At 41.3% G+C, this 18,343-nt stretch overlaps 1 protein-coding gene across 4 annotated transcripts in view; it reads left to right on the plus strand.

Moving 5' to 3' along the window:
• Window positions 1-743: 743 nt before the first annotated feature.
• The window catches only part of cep350 (centrosomal protein 350), a 37,135-nt gene continuing 19,535 nt past the window's right edge, over window positions 744-18,343 (plus strand). For all 4 annotated transcript variants that reach the window (XM_030433130.1, XM_030433132.1, XM_030433133.1 and 1 more), the window contains exons 1-15: window positions 744-1,091; window positions 3,590-3,678; window positions 3,825-3,868; window positions 4,011-4,119; window positions 4,220-4,385; window positions 5,789-6,435; window positions 6,607-6,720; window positions 7,023-7,145; window positions 10,313-10,429; window positions 11,709-12,445; window positions 12,702-12,820; window positions 15,259-16,286; window positions 16,650-16,791; window positions 17,046-17,218; window positions 17,382-17,547. In XM_030433130.1, the coding sequence (XP_030288990.1) occupies window positions 3,603-3,678; window positions 3,825-3,868; window positions 4,011-4,119; window positions 4,220-4,385; window positions 5,789-6,435; window positions 6,607-6,720; window positions 7,023-7,145; window positions 10,313-10,429; window positions 11,709-12,445; window positions 12,702-12,820; window positions 15,259-16,286; window positions 16,650-16,791; window positions 17,046-17,218; window positions 17,382-17,547 (3,761 nt within the window). In that variant the 5' untranslated portion in view covers window positions 744-1,091; window positions 3,590-3,602. The remainder of the gene's footprint in view (window positions 1,092-3,589; window positions 3,679-3,824; window positions 3,869-4,010; window positions 4,120-4,219; window positions 4,386-5,788; window positions 6,436-6,606; window positions 6,721-7,022; window positions 7,146-10,312; window positions 10,430-11,708; window positions 12,446-12,701; window positions 12,821-15,258; window positions 16,287-16,649; window positions 16,792-17,045; window positions 17,219-17,381; window positions 17,548-18,343) is intronic.

Raw genomic sequence — 18,343 nt, forward strand, 5'->3', positions numbered from 1 at the left:
TTTTTTATTACACATAAATGTTAAAAGTGTCTATTCTTTTTCTCTTTGTCTTCCTTTATGCATCTTGTCTGTTAACTGCGGTTGCTGAGGAGACCAATATGCATAACACATGTGCGCCAAATGTCTATTATAAGCATGGAAAGTAGAGTGACAACTTAATTAAAAGTTTTAAAAGACAACTTGAAGAGTTAACTCATTGCGTATTTTGCCTGTTGTATAAACCCCTTGTGTCTTATTACCTAAATAAATACAGGTACGGATACAAATCGTTACCTTTCATGCCCCTTAACATCAGCCTTATGGAAAAATATGATTTAGCCCTAAAAAAGCAGATGCCAGTAAGTAATGTATGACAGTAGCCCACTTTTCACAGCAAAAGAAAATCTTGTAATTCTAAAACAACAACAACAACAACAACAGCAACTAGGTTAAATTAAGGTTAAAACTGATTTTTGTATTTAAATGTTGTTGTTTTTTTATGTTTTTAATCACAAATTAGCCTACCACGATCGGATTTTTAACAAAAAGACCCTTTAATTCATATGAGCCTAACAACAAAACTAATGAAAGTGTGTTTTTATACGGATAGAATAAAATCATTATCATTATTATTATGTGTTTATTTATTTTGATTTTTGTATGTATTTGTATTTTGTATGGCTGTGTCCGGTGGGGTGGGGCTTTCCAGCAGCTGACGTGGTCCAGCTCTCGCGATATTTCAGTCTATCAGTTTCCTACCCGTCTTGGATACCCCAGTTTCACCGTAGAGAAACATCAACATAGTAACCCGGGAAAGGCAGCCTCAGAGGCGGGTAGTGACATTTATTCTAATAAATCTCATCGCCGGATTGGATATTTGGTTGCCTGGACAAACGCTGAGACAACAAAAATGGGTGCATGCTGTTAGAAAAAGTTGCTAGCTTAGTTGGCACAACTGTTAGCTAACATTGGTTCGCTAACGTTAGCCGGCTAACGTTAGCAAACAGACAGCTGAACGAAACTGAAGAAGTCCGGAGAAGTTTGGATATTCTTACTACGAGGACGTCGGCATGAATGTGGCCGAATAGACACATCGGATCGTTTCCCTAAAGGTATGTGTTCTGTCTCTCCAAAGAGGAGTTTAGCTAAGTTTATTCATGACTTTCCTGTCAGCTAGCGGTAACATCAACTCTCTTGAGTTGGCGGCCCCGACTATTCTCTGGACCGAAGACATTTCGAAATAAGTCGCCTCGAAGTTAGATGTTTTTATGAGTTGCAGATATATGTTTTTTTGACGTGCAACAATTGTACGAGTAAAAGGAATGTGGCTGTTTTAAAAGTTGAGGTTGTTTTAACAATTATCAGGTCATTACAAGTCATTTATACTCTGGTTGATAGCTCCCACCCGAAAGTAGATTAACGATGGCTTGTTATGTCCGATTGTGGGTCGAGTAATTCCTGGACAGGGTGTTTCAGTCATTGCCTTGTCACAGCTCATTTGTTGACTATAACGTGGAAAGTCATAGGGCCATCACATACTCTTTAATTTAACAATGTTATAGTTTATTATGCTAAATACAACAGCCCTGTCCTTAACATCAACGCCAGCCAGCTGTTGAGTAGCCCTTGAACAGGTCCCAATGTACTCTGTCGTTGTAAAGCCACTTCTTTCAGGCTCCCGATGTTATACACACTAATGTTAAAATCAAAAAGTCGCTGAACAGAAGGTACACTTCCCAGCGACCCATCCGGCGACAAAAGGGCGTTGCCCGATGGATGTAAAATGATGAAAACACGACTTCCAACAGTGAAGTGAGGGTGATCAAAGTTAAAATCAATACAACCCCATGTAAAGTCAAAGATGGCAAATTATTTCTTCCTCAACTTACGGCTGGGGTGGAAAAGCAGCCCTTTACACAGTGGTGACATCAGTGGTCGGAAGCTATATTGCAACAGTGTCATGTCCCTCAATGAGTGTATTTGTACTGTAACGTCCAGCCATAAGCGGCAGCAACGAGTGACTTCTGTCGAGCATCGCTACAGTCAGTGAGCGAAGAAGAAATTATGCGCCATCTTGGATTTTATATGGCTGGACTTACTTTCATGGGAAAATGACCCGAACCATCGGAGAAAGTTTATTTTTGTCACTTAACGCTACCCCGACATCTTCTTTATCTGTGCTGATATGTCGCTCACGAGTACACCTTTCATCCGACGGGTATAACATTTCAATATATTATCGTTAACGAACTTATTTAGCTCTTAATGCACTGTAGGATTTTTTGGCTATGACAGCAACACAGGACTATAGTACATAGAGTCCTGTAGTCTTGGATCAAGCTCGCCGTTTGTTGACTCTTTTATTGTCGACTTGTCTAAATCACCAGACATATTTGGTAGTAAGACTGTCTTCCAGTCAAACGTTAATGACTAACACCAAGTTAGCTTCAAACAGAGAAGTGTTTCATGTAATGCTGGCGTGTGCACTTTTCAGTTCTAGTCACAACTTTGCCTAAAGTAGCCGACGTCAGCTTATCTTGAAAGTCAAGATGACAACTTGAACACGTTAATAGTTCACCAGTATACATATTTAGCCATTTTGAGCTCTTTTACCATACGTTTTGGATTCAGACCCATTTGGAATCCAATACCAGGTAAAAGATAGGCCACTGTCTGGTTTAATAAACGTCATTTGATAAACACTCTCTGAAATATTGTGTTGAGTGTTTGTAATTATGGTCACCAGTGTGTGACTATATGTTAATGGACAGGACTGTCACTAAGAAATTCTGTTGAGGTGGAAGCAGAGATGAATGTAGTTTTCTTTCTGTCTGCTGTCTCAGACCCACCACAGGGCTGTGTCACGTGATTGTTATGAGTAAAAGGCATGACTCCTTATGACTGGAGGAGTGTTAAATATGACGGCAAAACACCCACAATGACTAGGCCAGACTTTCTTTTAGATCCATGGTACAATTAACTTATCAAAGTGATTGCGTTTGTCTCAGGAAGATGGTTCCCTATCCAGAACATAACTGTAAAACGTAATTTAGTTATTGACTTGATAAGAGTAGCACTTGGGTGGGACCAGACACCTGTGCTCTAGTATTATAGGTGTTTTAAGTAAACATCACATGGCTAATGTATGACTAACATCAGGTCTGCTTCAATTCCCTCATGGAAACCTGATGAGGAATGTGTCGTTGTAGAACCTGTTTCAAATGGCATTCAGACATTAGTCTAGCTGTCATACCAGAAACATATGCTATACTGGAAACTAATTATGCCTATACACATAGTGTTTATATTTAATTGTTCACATCTTTGGTGTGGATTGCAACTCACAGTCTACTCTAGACTCTATGGTGTGTTTCTGTACATTTCTCGTTCAAAGGGTGCTTGATGAATTTTGTTTCTGTATGTTATGCCTTGTTTTGGTTTCAGTTGACATCCTTGGTTTTAGCTGCCAGTTTGCTTCCTTTGTGTCCAGATGGTATCTTAAACAGCATTAGAGTACAAGAGTATATACTTTCATGACATTTTGTGGTGACCTCATTTATGTCACTTTCACCTTTGCTCAGTATGGGTTTTCATAATTTACTTGCTGCAGGTGACTGGGAGAGATGAGGAGCAGCAGGAGGACTGAAGTGTCTGTTAAAAGCACCACTCATCAGCCCACAGATCACAATGTTGGCACAGGTTTGTTTAAATACTGTATTTTTTGCTATTATATTCAATTATTTGAATCCTGAAATTCATATTGCACAGTACATATTTCATAGGAATTGTTAGCACCTGCACAGTATCACTTGTGGTAATGTATGTCTTCTCTTTCTCCTTGTCAGAGCTGACAACTGCATGGAAAACTTTGGCTCAGTCCAAAGCTGCTGTAAGTAAACCTCTAACAATTTTCTGCTGAATGACTTGTTTGTTTGTAGAGCCTCTCAGATAGAATTACCATTTCTTAACAGTTATGAAATACAATTCGTATGTGAGAATGATGAAGTCTGACGTGTATTCTCGCTCTGTAGTTGCGGCATATAGAAAACCGTCTAGAGGCAGCTCCAGGGACAGGGGTGCTCCTGGACTCTGTCATGGACCCCCCCAGGAAAAAGTCCTCCAAGACAGTCCGCTGCAGGGGTGAGTTATGACATGTAGAGATACTTTTAATAGGATTATAAATGTGATCAGTTCATTTCTACACTTTAACCATAACTGTGTTTACTTAACTCTATCACAGATGGACAACAAGCTGATGACAATGGAGGGTCTTCAAAGCGAAGGGGGCGTAGTCAGCAGAGTCCAGAAAAGAGCAGCTCACGCAGCCCACTGAGAAATACCACCCAGGACAGCAATGTCCGCAGGAACAACAGTGTGGAGTTCAGGGAACCACTTGCCTCCTACAGGTATAAATAATGCACTCAATGCATTAATGAATAAAAATCCATCTCCACCTTTTTCTGGATGCATTGCTATATTTACATGGGATGATATGCTGTCACACCCAGGACTGGATATCCATTGTTTGGTTTGAATACTGTCCATATTACTTCAGCGATTTTTTCTCATTCCAAATCTGCTACAAAAGACTAAAACTAAAACTTTGCCTAGAAGCATTCAGCTTTCATTAAACATGCACACCAAAACATTGTTATTGTTATTACCATTTTGACAGACATGACAATGATACCATTCTAATCATACTGCTGTGTGTGTGTGTGTGTGTGTGTGTGTGTGTGTGTGTGTGTGTGTGTTCTAGTGCCAAATGAATAAGACGCTGTTTATCCCCAACATAGGCTGTGATATTTTCATTGTAATCATGCATAACTTAATTGTTTTAACCTGATACATCAGGAGAGATATTTACCTCAATAACAGTCAGCCCCAAACACTCTTTACTCTCCCAAGACTTCCATTCAGAGACCATATGTTCCTGACACCTCCTCTGAATAGCTTGTGGCTGAATAACTGTTAGATACTTCAGCAGCTCAAGGCTCCAGTGTTTGCACTGACACTGAGCAAAATTTGAATATGCTGCACATTTACAGTAAATGATAAAAGTTGCAAATGTTTTATTGATAGCAATATCAGTATTTGAATTGTATCTGTCACGGCTTTATACGTTTATTTTTCAATATTATTATGGCAATGTATGAAATGACTATGTAAAAACATTTTGCTTTTATTAACTTTAAGAGAATTATTATCCTAATCAGCTGCTCTGTGTAGTTTTACGGTGCTTTATAGCAAGTTCCAACTCATTGTTAAGCTGTGTGGCCAACAACCTTACTGTTACGGTTAACTTCGGCTGTTTACAAACTAATTTTTAGAGCTAAACGAGAATTAATATTCGACTTGCATTCATAAGGTGGCCAGAACACAATTTCAAATGAATGATCACTTTTTTCTCCATCACTCTATCATGCTGAATGTGTAAATAAGCAACTGTTTACTTACAAGTTGCCATGTCAGTTTAAGACATGATATTTCAACATTCATAACTTCTTCTGCAAGGGGCCAAAATATATCAGTTATGCACATCCAAAAGCCGTTATGTATGTGTTTTTCTATTACCTGCAAATGTACGCAATATAACAAGATATGAGTTACTAATTAGTATTTTTTACAAAATTGCATTTTTTATTTTCAGTATTGTAATATTTTTTTAAACAGTTTTCATTATTAAATAAAAGTCTGTATCCTTTGGCCACCCAAAAATGTGTGTTGCTGAACACTCAGTTAGTGATGAATTAAGAGTAAATCATCTTAAATCTCCTTCCTGATCCCATGTAATCTGGTTTGTCTCCAGAGAGGCCACCCCCCCACCACATCCCACCACTCAGCTGGAGGCCTACGGTCTGCAGTCAGTGCCAGGGTCTTCGTACGCATCCTCTCCACCTCCCTCAGATCCTCTGCTCAGCCAGCTGGTCTACCAGAGAGACACCAGGGACAAACAGACGGACAGGGACCTGGATAGCACACGATCCTCGGCTCAGGAGAACACAGAGGTCCGCTACCTCAATGACCAGCCAGCCCTGGTAACCCTGGGGGCTATTGGACACCAGTCACATCTCACAGGTGTAAGACTCCCTGAGGAAGAAAGCGCTCCCAAAGCACAGCCTGGCATGGATAGCCAAGAGTCAAGCCCATGTCTAGCTCCAGCCTCAGACTCCATACGCCGAGGGGAAAGCACTCCCTCCACCAGCCCTGGCTCAGCTTCCCAGCGGTTGGAGAACCTGAGGCGACATCAGCCTGATGATAAACTAGAGAAGCTCAAAGAGCGTATTCGCAGGCAGAGACAACACCTGGAGGAGGCTGCCGAGAGAGAGAAGCTGCTGGGTTTTTTGGAACAGCCCATTGTGGCAGCTGTGGAGAGTAACAATGCCAGAACTAGCAACATGCCCACAGCCAAAATACGGAAAGTAGCAGCTGCACCGCCTGCTCCTATATACAAAGGTACCATTAGTGAAGGCTGTTTCCCAAACTGTTATCATTGTTGTTTCTTTGACCTTTGGTTAGATAAAGAGATAAACATTTGTGAAGTGATAGCTTGATGTTTTGGGAATTTTAGCTATTTATCAGGAAACGTGATGCTACAGCTCTAATCTTCAATCCTTTTACTCTCAGGTTTCAATAGTACTGAGACAAAGATCCGGACTCCTGATGGGAAAGTTTGGAAAGAGGAGGAGTTTCATAACCTCAGCAGAGAAATATACAGCGACCTGTCACGACAGTTTGCTGGTAAGACCAAGACCAATTTTCTATTCTATAATCTATTTGGATGGGCTGCTCAAATAGATTCTATATAGGACACACTGAGTTGTATTGATCCGTCAGACACATGAACCAATATTGTATTGGCTGTTTTACATAGAGGAGTTTAGTATACCAAGTGTTACATAAACAAACATTATTTCTGCTCATAGTCTTCTAACATCAGAGAGGGCTTGTTTTTCAGCCAACTTACATTTACTTTAATTGATAAATGCTTGTCATTTGTGTTGCTTTGGGACTTATTCTCTGAATGTGTTGTCTGTATACAGAGACCACCAGATCCAGGCAGCAGAGAGAACAGAGAGCAGACAGGTCCAAAGAGAGGAGACCTCCCAAACCAGTCAGGAAGGTCCACAGAGCTGCCCCTTCCTCCGACCTAAATGCAAAACCAGGTATAATAATCCTCTTTTTATGTGAGAGGGCCAACACACCCTCTCATCTATTTTGAATTATTGACAGTTGGAAAGCTAAGCATGTGGAACAGTTTGGCAGGATTTTATCAAGGGTCAGTGCATACGGTCCAAGAGCGTCAAATATTGAGCTATCCGTGTACTTGGAAGGTTTTTCCCAACTACCTTTTTTACTCGGCTGCAGGTTTTATTTACCTATACCGTTTGTTTATTTCTGCATACATTTTGTAGCTATTTTAACACGCCCACATGCTCATACTTATGTCCGTCCATTAGTGATTTGGCTGATGTCATTACACAATCACTGTAATACAGTCTTTTTGAACTTTATTTACATTAGACATAACAAGACAGAATAATACAAATATGAATTATTTACTTTGAATCCAAATTGTTTAAAGTCATAGATGCCTGAAACTAGAGTTGCACGATACCCGCGGTACCCACGGTACCCCGCGGTGCCAAATCCTAACGGTTCCTACTATACTAGAAATTCTACACGACGGTACTACCGTGGATTACTATACTACCAGTGCCAGTTTCCGCTACATAGCGGCCGCCTCTACTCTCCTCCCGGCTTCTCACTGCATGCTACTCCCTTGTAAACATCCCACATGCTAACTACTGCAACCGAACTACACAGCTGCTGAATGATTGGCTGTTTGCCTGTTACTGGTGATGTCCGGGGATATGATAGGCTGTTTCCGCACGCTGGGTCCGCCCGTCTGTTAGCTGATTGGCTGTTCGTGTGTTTCTGCCGGCAAGAACGAACTCCGTGAAGACAGCTCCGCTTCGATAGATATTCGCTTCAAAACAAACAACAAGCTAAAGTTCTGTCTCACCCAGATGCGAGCTTACAGTCACTAACACGAGACAACACACTCACCATGGCAGAAGCACCAGGCCCGAGCGGCGAGTCTGCCGCGGCGGCGTCTCAGTGGCACCACTAATTTTGCTCAAAAAACCAAACTCCAAAAGTCACATTTGGAACTATTTTAGCTTTAAACAAGGCACAGCCGGTAAAGCAATAGACGATGGCCGTCCACTGTGCAGGCGCTGCCACCAAGCTATAGAAGCCAAAGGAGGGAACACATCCAACCTCATAAACACCTGCAGGGTCGTCACCCAGATTTATATGTCGAATACCAGGTTAGTATGCCCTGTTTATTTTCTCATTGGCTAATATTAGTCTATATGCTCCGTGGACAGGCTGAGGAATGAAGAGTTAAAGGATGTCAAAGTATAAAGCACCTAGAAAATGCATAAAAATATAGTTTTCACAGGGAATCAGTTCCTGTTTATTGTATTTTGTCCTCTATGGTTTATTATGTTATATTATTGTCAAATAGATATTTTTAAAAGACAGAGGATTTGTTATCCTAAGTTGATTATTTATATTAGTTAAACATAAATAATGTGCAAAGGAAACTAAATGATTATATGATTTCAACCATATAAATTCTAACTTCATTTATTTGTTTTTTATTGCTCGTATGCTTTTGTTCATGTACTCTTATTGACCCAGTTATGAACTAAAGCCATTAGGACCATTAGGCTAATTTGTTATGTATTTCCCACTCCTTATTTTAGAGACAGCCATCCAACCCAAAAGGGAAGCAACCCATGGCCAAGACCATACCTTTTTTTTTTTTTTATTTTAACTTTTTAATAAATGTTATTCAGAAAAAATATTTGTTTCAGTCTAATTCATGCTTCACTAGTATTATGTTTATCATGCACCAAACAACATTATAAGTAATTAATAAGTATTTATAACTTGTACAAATACATTGCAGTTCATAAAAATAATGATAATAAAAAAAGGCTGCAGTATCGTGATAATACCCGGAACCGTGATACTTTGTCTGGTATAGTATCGTGGTTACTCATTTTGGTATCGTGACAACTCTACCTGAAACAGACTACAGCAACTAGTGTTCAGACTGGTATGTTCTTTCCATCTACTCAGTTCTACTCAGTTACCCATACAGACCTGTGTGTGTTCCAGTACATGAACCAGATACATTGCTGGCCTTTGAGGCTGTGTTAAGACTTTAATGCCCCAAGAAATGTCCACTATGTGTGACATGCAGTTTTTGTCCAGCAAGCAGCATTCAGACACCTACATGAAAGACTCATAACCACATACTCCAAGAACCTGGCCATAGCAGACCCCTGACAGCTGAGAAATTTCCCCCTACCCCACAAAGATGCTTCCAAAGAGACACACGTAAACATGATCTCTGGCCATCTTCACCCCTGTGTCTGTGTAGAACTGGACACAAGGGAAGGCATTTGTTCATTGTATATTCTGATGTCACTGTGACCTTTCATCTAAAAGAATGATGTCGCTGTGACATATCATCCCAATGAATGATACAGTGGCATTGAAGAAACAGCTGAAAATCTGTCTTTCCTGTGCTCTAGCTTTCATTCACTCTGTGCCTGGTGTGTCTTCCAACTTTTGTGTTGTCTCTCAAGTCTGGTTGGTCTCTGTTTCCTACTTGCACAGCACTATAAATAGCCCTCTGAAATCTGTGTCCAGGTTCAGTTGGCTCATCCACTCAGTACGAACAGCTGCTCAGATAGTAGATGTACAACTTCATTACCAGGAACTGCTCTTCAGTAGAATACATTCATAAGGAAAGTGATGTAGAGATCATTCCAAACAAGGAGCCAGTGCTGTTTTTTAAATGTTAGTTCCCTTTTTTCTGAACACCACAAATACTCACACTCATTATTTTGTTCTTGTTGCAGCTAATTGAGCAACAGAGTTTGGCAATACTCTGCCGTATGTATATTATCTTATATTATATACAGTGTGAGGAATTAAGGCAAGTTCTTATGTTGTATCGCATCTTAGATAACTTAATAAATGTACGAAAAATTGCGCTCTACTTTGTTTTTTGTATATTAATAGCTTTGAGTTAAAAAAAAAAAACAATTAAATTGGTCATACTGAAGCAATGCTTTTCATGCATCTGTTCCATTTTCTAAGCTGTGTGTGTATTTATGTCCAAGTAAGTCTTCTCCGGTGGTTGCATGCCTGCATATACTTGCACATTTGGTCACGTTCCAAGATACAATATGAACTATATTGAATGGCAATGCTCTCAACTGGCAGGTGTTCATTTTCTGTTTTTCTGCAGTAATAAGTCCTGCGTCATGGCGAGAGGGCCAGAAGCTGGTGAAGATGGTCCTGGGTCCAGTTTCCAAGCTTTCCAGGGAGGACAGGCCCCAGCAAGCAGATGGACTGAGTCGGACAGGTGGGAAAGAGAGACTTACTCTGAACTCTTCAATACATGCCACTGCTGCTCTTTCTGATATTATTATGTTAGCGGTTTTCATGATACCAAGAGCCATCGTAGCTACCTATAATGCTGTAGTAACCATTTTTCCAATAGTATTCCTGCATCACCTGACACACAATTATTAACCAGTGAGTCTGGAGGTAGAAAGACAGAAAAGATTATTAGCAGCCCACTAGATTTTAAAGAGCTCATCAAAATTTGTCACCTTGTCACCAAATGTCTTTTCTGCATTATTTACATCAAGTGGCATGTACAAAAATACTTAATCACCAACATGTAAATTAGGTTTTGCACCTCCTACCTCGCCTTTCACACATCTTTTGTCCTCATTGTTCTTTCATCTGTGTTCTCACGTTGGCATTCAACCTTTACCACTAAACTGAAATATACATTTCTGCACTGGCTGCTGTTACTTGTGACAGAGTTTATCCATGTGAATGAAATATGTTAGACAGTTCTGATAGCAGTGGGATTCACAGCTAGACAGCAAGACTGACTGCAAAACCCACCAAAGAATATCAATAAATAAAGAGTTTTTGTCTGCTGCTGTACCAACAGAGATAATACTCATGCACGATTTGCATCCACCTCTGTCTTTGCTGGCTGCACTCTGTACCACTGACCGTAAGAAATAGAGATTGACTGGCTGTTCTGGTTGGGTGCACAATTTAATGTGGCCTGATTTCCAGAGGTTGCCTCCAATACATTTACACTGGGGAATGGCAGAGTGGGGTGGTAAAGATGCAGCGAGGCTAACTGCAGCCATGTTTTGAAAAAACACTGTCTGGATTAGATTCTGTAAAATCTAGATGGGAATTTTCAATTTGGCCCAGATTAGAGTTGCCATGGTAAGCCTGCCCTCCAAACCTCATTTAGTATTCTGTCTGGATCTTGCACTTAAGCCTGGGAGTTTTTTTTTTAATCTGCTGCAGTCACTTGGAGCATTGAGTGTTTTTCAAGCTGTAATAAACCTGAGATAAACAGAAGAACGGTGTATATGATTTTATCACCTCCTACTAATCAAGATGACTGGTCACAGACTCATACCTATATAGTATGAACCGTGAAAGCCAATTTTCAATGTTTCATCAATCTAGCGGCAACTTAAGTCTTAGTTTAGCATTGCAGCTATGTAGTATCATGCCGTATGTTAGTGTGTTTATGTGTGTTTCTATGAATAATGTATTAACATTTGCTAACTGTAATATTTTTCCTTTCTTTGAATGTCCACCAGCTTCCCATTATCGTTCCAGTTTGGACCCTCGCTCAGAATCAAAACCACAGACTCGTCCTAACAGCACAGAAAGGCCTAGTAGTGGATCTCAAGGGCATACCAAAATACACTTTACAAAAACATCTACCCCTTCATCTGCAGATCGGGACAAGGCCCATGTGGGTGTAAGCGCAGACCTGTTGTCAGTAGACATCCAGGGGATACTCGATGACCTTCAGATGGATTGCAAAACAGTTGAGAGGGAGGAGAGGGCCCGTCAAAGGTCCCGAGGTGGGAGCAGCAGTAGGAGAGGGAGAGGGGGATCGGGGTCAAGGACTCCAGTCTCTGCTTGGGGAACTACTGTGGCAACAGCTAGCTCCTCAAGAGGCTGCCGCAGCGCCAGCCCAACTACTCGCAGACCAGAGACTGCCAATTCGGCTGATGCGGGGCAGAAAAGGCGACACTATGACGCTGATACTGTTCGCCAGTACATTTCCAGGCAACAAGAGGAGAGAAAAAGGCGTCAAGCAGAAGAGAAGAGGGCACTGAGGGAAGATGCAGAGAGGAGAAACCAGAGATTGAAGGAGCTCTACAGGAAGCAAAGACAAGTGGCTAGAACAGCAGCCCTTCCCAGCGAGGCACCTGTGTCCCCTGTACAACGGCGACTACAGGAGACCTACAGCAAACTGCTGCTGGAGGAGGCTGAGATGAGCGTGGAAGCCACACAGATGCAAGCTGCTGCTTCTTCTAGTCACATGGTATTTTACATACATATGATACATCGTCACTTTATTTACATGTGAAACCTATATTGTGAAAACTGGAGTGGTGCAATGATTGATTTACAGAAAGAAAATGAATCAGCAATTATTTTGATAATCGGTTAATCATTTCAGTCATTTTTCAAGCAAAAATGTCAAGCATTTGCTTGTTCCAGCTTTGGTCCTTTTTCATGGTTAAAGAGTGATTATGATTTTTCTCAACACAATGTGTTTTTCATGTCTTATGCCACAGAGGCCGATGTACCAGCCATCAGGAGAATCGGACAAGGAAAACAAAAGACTAGAGGCACCACAGAGCCCCTCGAGCAGTGATAGATCTTTGAATGATCAGCCACCCCCTCCATTATCCAGGTACACACATGGACACACAAACTCCCAGAACAACAATCCTCCTACACTCAGATTTACTGACACAGATAAACAACTAACAACTCTCGGCACAGTACACATAATCTGAAATCTCCTTGATTTAATGTTTGAACATTAAATTCTAGGGAATCATCTGACTGTACAAAAAAAAAAAAAACAGTGAACTGTTTGATCCCAGATGGTTGTTTTAATGAACACCCCATGTAAGTGCCCCAGAAGCCTTGTTGCTCTGCATTTTAGTGAAGATTAAAAATAATACATTTACAGTCACTGATCCTGTTTTAGCTATAAAGAACATTTTAGTTTGACTGGAAATAAGATGAGGGTCTTTTTTACTTTTGAAACTGATAATTATAATAATCGTTCTCTGGGTGTACTGAGTGATTATAGTTAATTTAATGTATTTTTCATGTTGTATGCTATTAACAATTCTGATTCAGGCTGGTGAATACATTTATCCATAATGTATAGCTGTTAAAAAAAACAAAAAAACATGCTGCAATACATAAAGGTCTTTTTGCTGAGAGTATAGACAGAAAATGTCACAGAAATGTTTTTACTGTAGACTAAACACCCAGAATGGCTAATAATATCTGGGCTCGTATTCACAAAGACTTTTATCTTAACGTTAGGAGTACTCCTAAATCAGACTGAAAGTTTTTATGTAGGAGTAGTTTCTTAAGAGTAATTCACAAAGCCAATGAGACCTACTTTTAGTTATGAAAACAGTGAACTCCTAAACTAGAAGTAACTCTCTGTTGCTATGGATGACGTCATTTTATAAGGACGCACTTAGAAGCGGTGACAACGGTGATTGGTTGTTGAGTGACAGAGCAGCCCATTGAAAAGTCATTTAGGCTACGCAATGCATGAAGTGAAAATAAGGAAGTTGCCTACAAGCCCATGACAAAGCCTATGAAAAGATATTGGATAAAAAAATGAGGAGAATTAAGTGCCCCCCCCCCCCCCAAAACAAAAACGCTTCGGACAAACATGACAAATTAGAAGATTGCAATGAAAAACGTGAATTGCCAGTAAAAGTGGCATTTGCTCAAAAAGCTGCGTCAAACCACTTTCCATTAAAATTCGGGAATTGTGTGTTGATCCGGGCCATTTCGCAACAATGTCCAGTATATTGTAACATGCGTCAAAGACGGTTTGTGTATTGATGGAATGCAACTTCACCAAACACAGAAGTCATTTGATAATATTAGTCCCGTGCGAATCAGCATCTTTGTGATTTGGGGTCGTTTTTTGTGTTTTCCACACCTTTTTTCTGCCTTTTTCCCGGTCGAGAATTATGGAGGCTGCGTTGGGAATTATAAATGAAAGTTTTGACAGCATTTTGGGTGCAAATTCAGGAGGCTCATCAGAAGAGCGAAATCTCGAAAGATGATTAGATGAACATGGATTACATGCATGGCAGCATGCGGTAAGGAACATTTTTCCATCTTTCAACAGGCTCACCAGTTATTATATTAAAAATATCTATATCTAATTGTTGTGCTGCTCCAGCAAGGGCTCCGGTGCGATCGACCCGGGGGATAATGTCAGTAAATTCGAGTTAAAACACAGACTTTGCTTATCCTGTGCGAATGCGCCGCACGAAACACAGACGTGGTGGGATAATTTCTAAATCACTTGAGGTCCCCAGGTAATACCAGTCTCGTGCAAAGAGTTGCATTTTCCCCTAAGCCAAACACCGGAGTGTTGCCAAACATTTTAACTCTGGCGTTATTGGATTGTTTTGGTTGGTTGGGGACATTATTGCGTCCCTCATCAACTCAACCACAACTTCAACCCCTTCACAGTCCATCCAATATCGTTTTAATAATTCCCTGTCATTTAGCGTCTCCAAAACATTCGGCTGTGACCAGTTCTTAGCGAGTTAGGAGTCCTCTGGACTACTTCTAAGGTCTCCCAGACTTAGGTGCTACTTTTAGGCTTAAAATGTTTTGTGGGCGCCGTTTAGCGCAGTTGGTAGAGCGCGCATGCCATGTGCTGAGGCTCTGCAGCAGACCTCGGTTCGACTCCCGGCCCGGGTCCCTTTGCTGCGTGTCACTCCCCCTCTCTCTCCCCGTTTCCTGTCATATCTTCAGCTGACCTATCAATAAAGCCATAAAAGGCCAAAAAAAATAATGTTTTGTGAATAACTCTTATTTTCAAATATTAGGAGTCCTAAAGTTACGACTGACATGCCCATTATTTTCAGGAGTTGCTCCTAAATTCACCTGTTAGGAGCTACTTTTAGCCTTAAGATTCTTTGTGAATACGGGCCCTGATCACTCTCTTGTTTGCTTTTTTCAATGGCACGTAAAATGAAAACACCTTTCATATGGTTAGTTTGATTATTGTTTAAAAGCAAACTGCTCTGTTTTTTCTAGCTCCATAAAATTCTCTGTTATTCTACACTTTTGCAGGAATGATCTGGATGTTAGATTTGCTCCTTTTCTTCAGCCTGACCGTCTGAGCCCAGTTGTTCGACCTATGACTGGTCCCAGCAGCACTGCACTTGCTCCTTATGGCGACCACCTCCTCTCTCAGCTTCTCAGGATGGAGACTGCCGTGGCAGCTGGTGATGTCCAGCACACCCAGCGACCAGCCACTGCACCATCCAGCAGGTCGCAGTCTAAGATGTCTCGCATTGAGGCCCTTAAGGCCACAGCCGCATCCCTCTCCAACCGCATAGAGAGTGAGGCGAGAAAGCTTGCTGGGGAGGGGATCAACTACGGTACAACAACTTCAGTGGACATGGATACTATTTTGGCTCAGAGGCCATCTCAAGCTAATCTTGATGGAGGCTGGGCTGAAACAGCTGCCGCAGAAAATAATGACGTGGCGTTGAGGATCCAGAGGATTTTGACTAGCACAGGTCACAGTCCTTACAATGGCACAGCTCTTCCAGGAGAAGACAATCTGCACACTTCTAGGGGACAGAAGGAAACGAAAGGTACACACACCAATTGGACCAGACCCCAAACTGATGTAACAAGTTCCATTCTCAACAGTTATATACGTGAAAGAGGGAAGCTAGTCAGTGACTTGGAAAAGGTAGAGAGAATGGATCAAACCGCACAAAAGAGAGGATACGGATTGATTGAGGAAAAGAATCAGGCAGATCTTCATGACTCAAGTGCGGGTTCCATCAGTGAGGGTCCTCTTCTGAGTGAAGGGAGTTTTTCTGAAGATGAGGTAAGCCCTCCTCACCGGGCGAGCAATCATGTACCCAGAGCAGCAGACCACTTGGAGGCAGTGGACTATTGTGCAGGTCAAAGAAGAGATTACCAGCGGCTGTCAGAGTTCCAGAGGGAGGCAGCAAGGTGCCCAGCTCTCAGCTCACCCTTTGCGCAGCATGATGGCAGCAAAGCAGCCTGGGAAGAGCTGAACAAAGGAAGCCCTCTCAGCGTTATCAACATCTTCACTAAGAACCTTCAAGGCTATGTTAGAGGTTAGTTCACATGAGTCCATACCCACAACCAAGGAAAATATATCATTATTTTTCATGTTAGATGTGGGTCAGACCGCAATTTGTATCTTGTCTGACAAATTTATCATTGTCTGTGGATTTATGAACAGTGACATGGTAATTTTCTATTAAATGTTCATTTTAGTGTTAGTAGCCAATCAGCAAGAAATCATTTGTTACTTCTGTTAAACTTCTTATAAAGATGTAACTATAAGAGTTACACAGACTGTCATGTTAAATCTGTAGTTGTCTTACTGTCAACACATGCAACATACTGAGTACAGTCAGTCTAAGTACCATAATAGATATTTCTCCTGTCTGTCTAATCTTCACCTTTTCCTTCAGCGAGTGAGAGGAACTCTCCCTCTGCCTATCCTATGCACTCTGGAAATGGCCCAGTAGACACAGCCGTCTATGAGGACGACTTTCTGTCATCACATAGCAGTGGAGCCAGTGGACAGTCAAAGGGAGGCTCCAGTTCCCACGGGTAAGAGAAATAAAGTGGACATTAGTTTTTTAAGTGTCCACCGGATGGCACCCATGTCCCACAAATGGGAAGCTTGTGCACTCCTTTCAGACAGCAGTCCCCCTCTGTAATCTTTAGTTCTTTGAGACTTATTAACCCTGCTGTTGATCCCATGTTTCATAGATATAATGTTTAATATTTTATTGTGTTGTGCCACTGATACCGAATTTTATTTTAAGTGATTTGATGATGCGTCTTTCTCCCGCCTCTGTTAGCGCGAACAATCATTTTGAGGAGCTGATGCGAAGGTCTCCTTATGAGAAAAGTAAAGGCGGAATCAGTTCACACCACTCGTCCTTTCACTCATCTGTTCACTCACCACATCCTTCCTCCGGTTCACCATCTGGCTCGTCACCCTTCTCCAGCAAGCACTCCACAAGAAAGAGAGGTGAGAATTCATATTTATGCATAATTTCCTTTTCATTATATTCCCACATTAGTTTTCATTTAAAATGATTCAAGTAAATGATGTGTATATGTATTTATGTATATTAAAAATTACAGTCACAAATCCATCTGCTGCTTAATTTAACTCCTCTGTTTCTCTGCAGGTGCAGCATCAGACCAGAGCGATGCCACTCTGGTGGAAGAGCAGAGGAGCTCCTGCTCACCTCCCTCAGAGGCTTTATCCTCTGACTCCAGGAAAAGGGGCTCAGACAACAGCCAGGCCAAGAGTGTCCACTCTAATGACACTTTAGGGGAAACCTCACACCAAAGGTAATGATCTAAAAAAAAACTTTCCACCAGATAGGTTCCATTGAGTGTTTATCAGTTAAGAGCAGATTGAGATATCAAATCAAAGAGAATGTCCAGTGGTATCACAGAAGTGGATGCGTGATGAATTGTGTTCCCACCAGTTTAAAAAGTTCCGGTACATTCAGTTGTCTGTGGTATTTCCTTCCTTCCTGGTTTTCAGTAATCTAAGTGCAACACTTATTTCTGGGGAAAGGTAGGGCTATTGGCTTACACGCAGATATTTTTTATGCTGTCCTGGATATAGTAGGTTACAGATTTCTCAGTAACGGTCACAGCATGATTGCATGTCTTTATTTCCTGATGCTTATTTTGTTCAAAAATTTAAACTTTCTACCAAGATTAAGCAAGTGACAATAAAATAATATTGAATTAGCTTGTCAAGCCACACCGTTTCCCTCACTATGTATATCCATACAAAGCTAGAATGGAATTTTAATATCTATGTGTCCTAAGGGATGAATGGGATCTGTTAAGCACTGCGTAATCTCAACTGTTCCTACCACTCAAAAACCTCCAATTGGTATATACTCTAATTACCCAAGGGTTAATTTATCTGGGCATGTCTAATTACTAAACTATGCCGAGAGAGCGCTAGTGGAGGCTGCCAGTCCAAACAGTCTTGTGGCTTGCTGTTCTTTTGAAGGCCTGAGGGTTTAAGCAGCTGTGTAGTGCCCAGAAAGAGGAGGAGGCTGCAGTTCGACCCAGTACGCAAAACACTGGGTGTTTTGTTTTAGGGGCCTGCAGGGTGGTTGGTGGG

Source organism: Sparus aurata, chromosome 11, assembly GCF_900880675.1.
Source record: "Sparus aurata chromosome 11, fSpaAur1.1, whole genome shotgun sequence".
In the NCBI taxonomy this organism is placed as follows: Eukaryota; Metazoa; Chordata; class Actinopteri; order Spariformes; family Sparidae; genus Sparus; species Sparus aurata.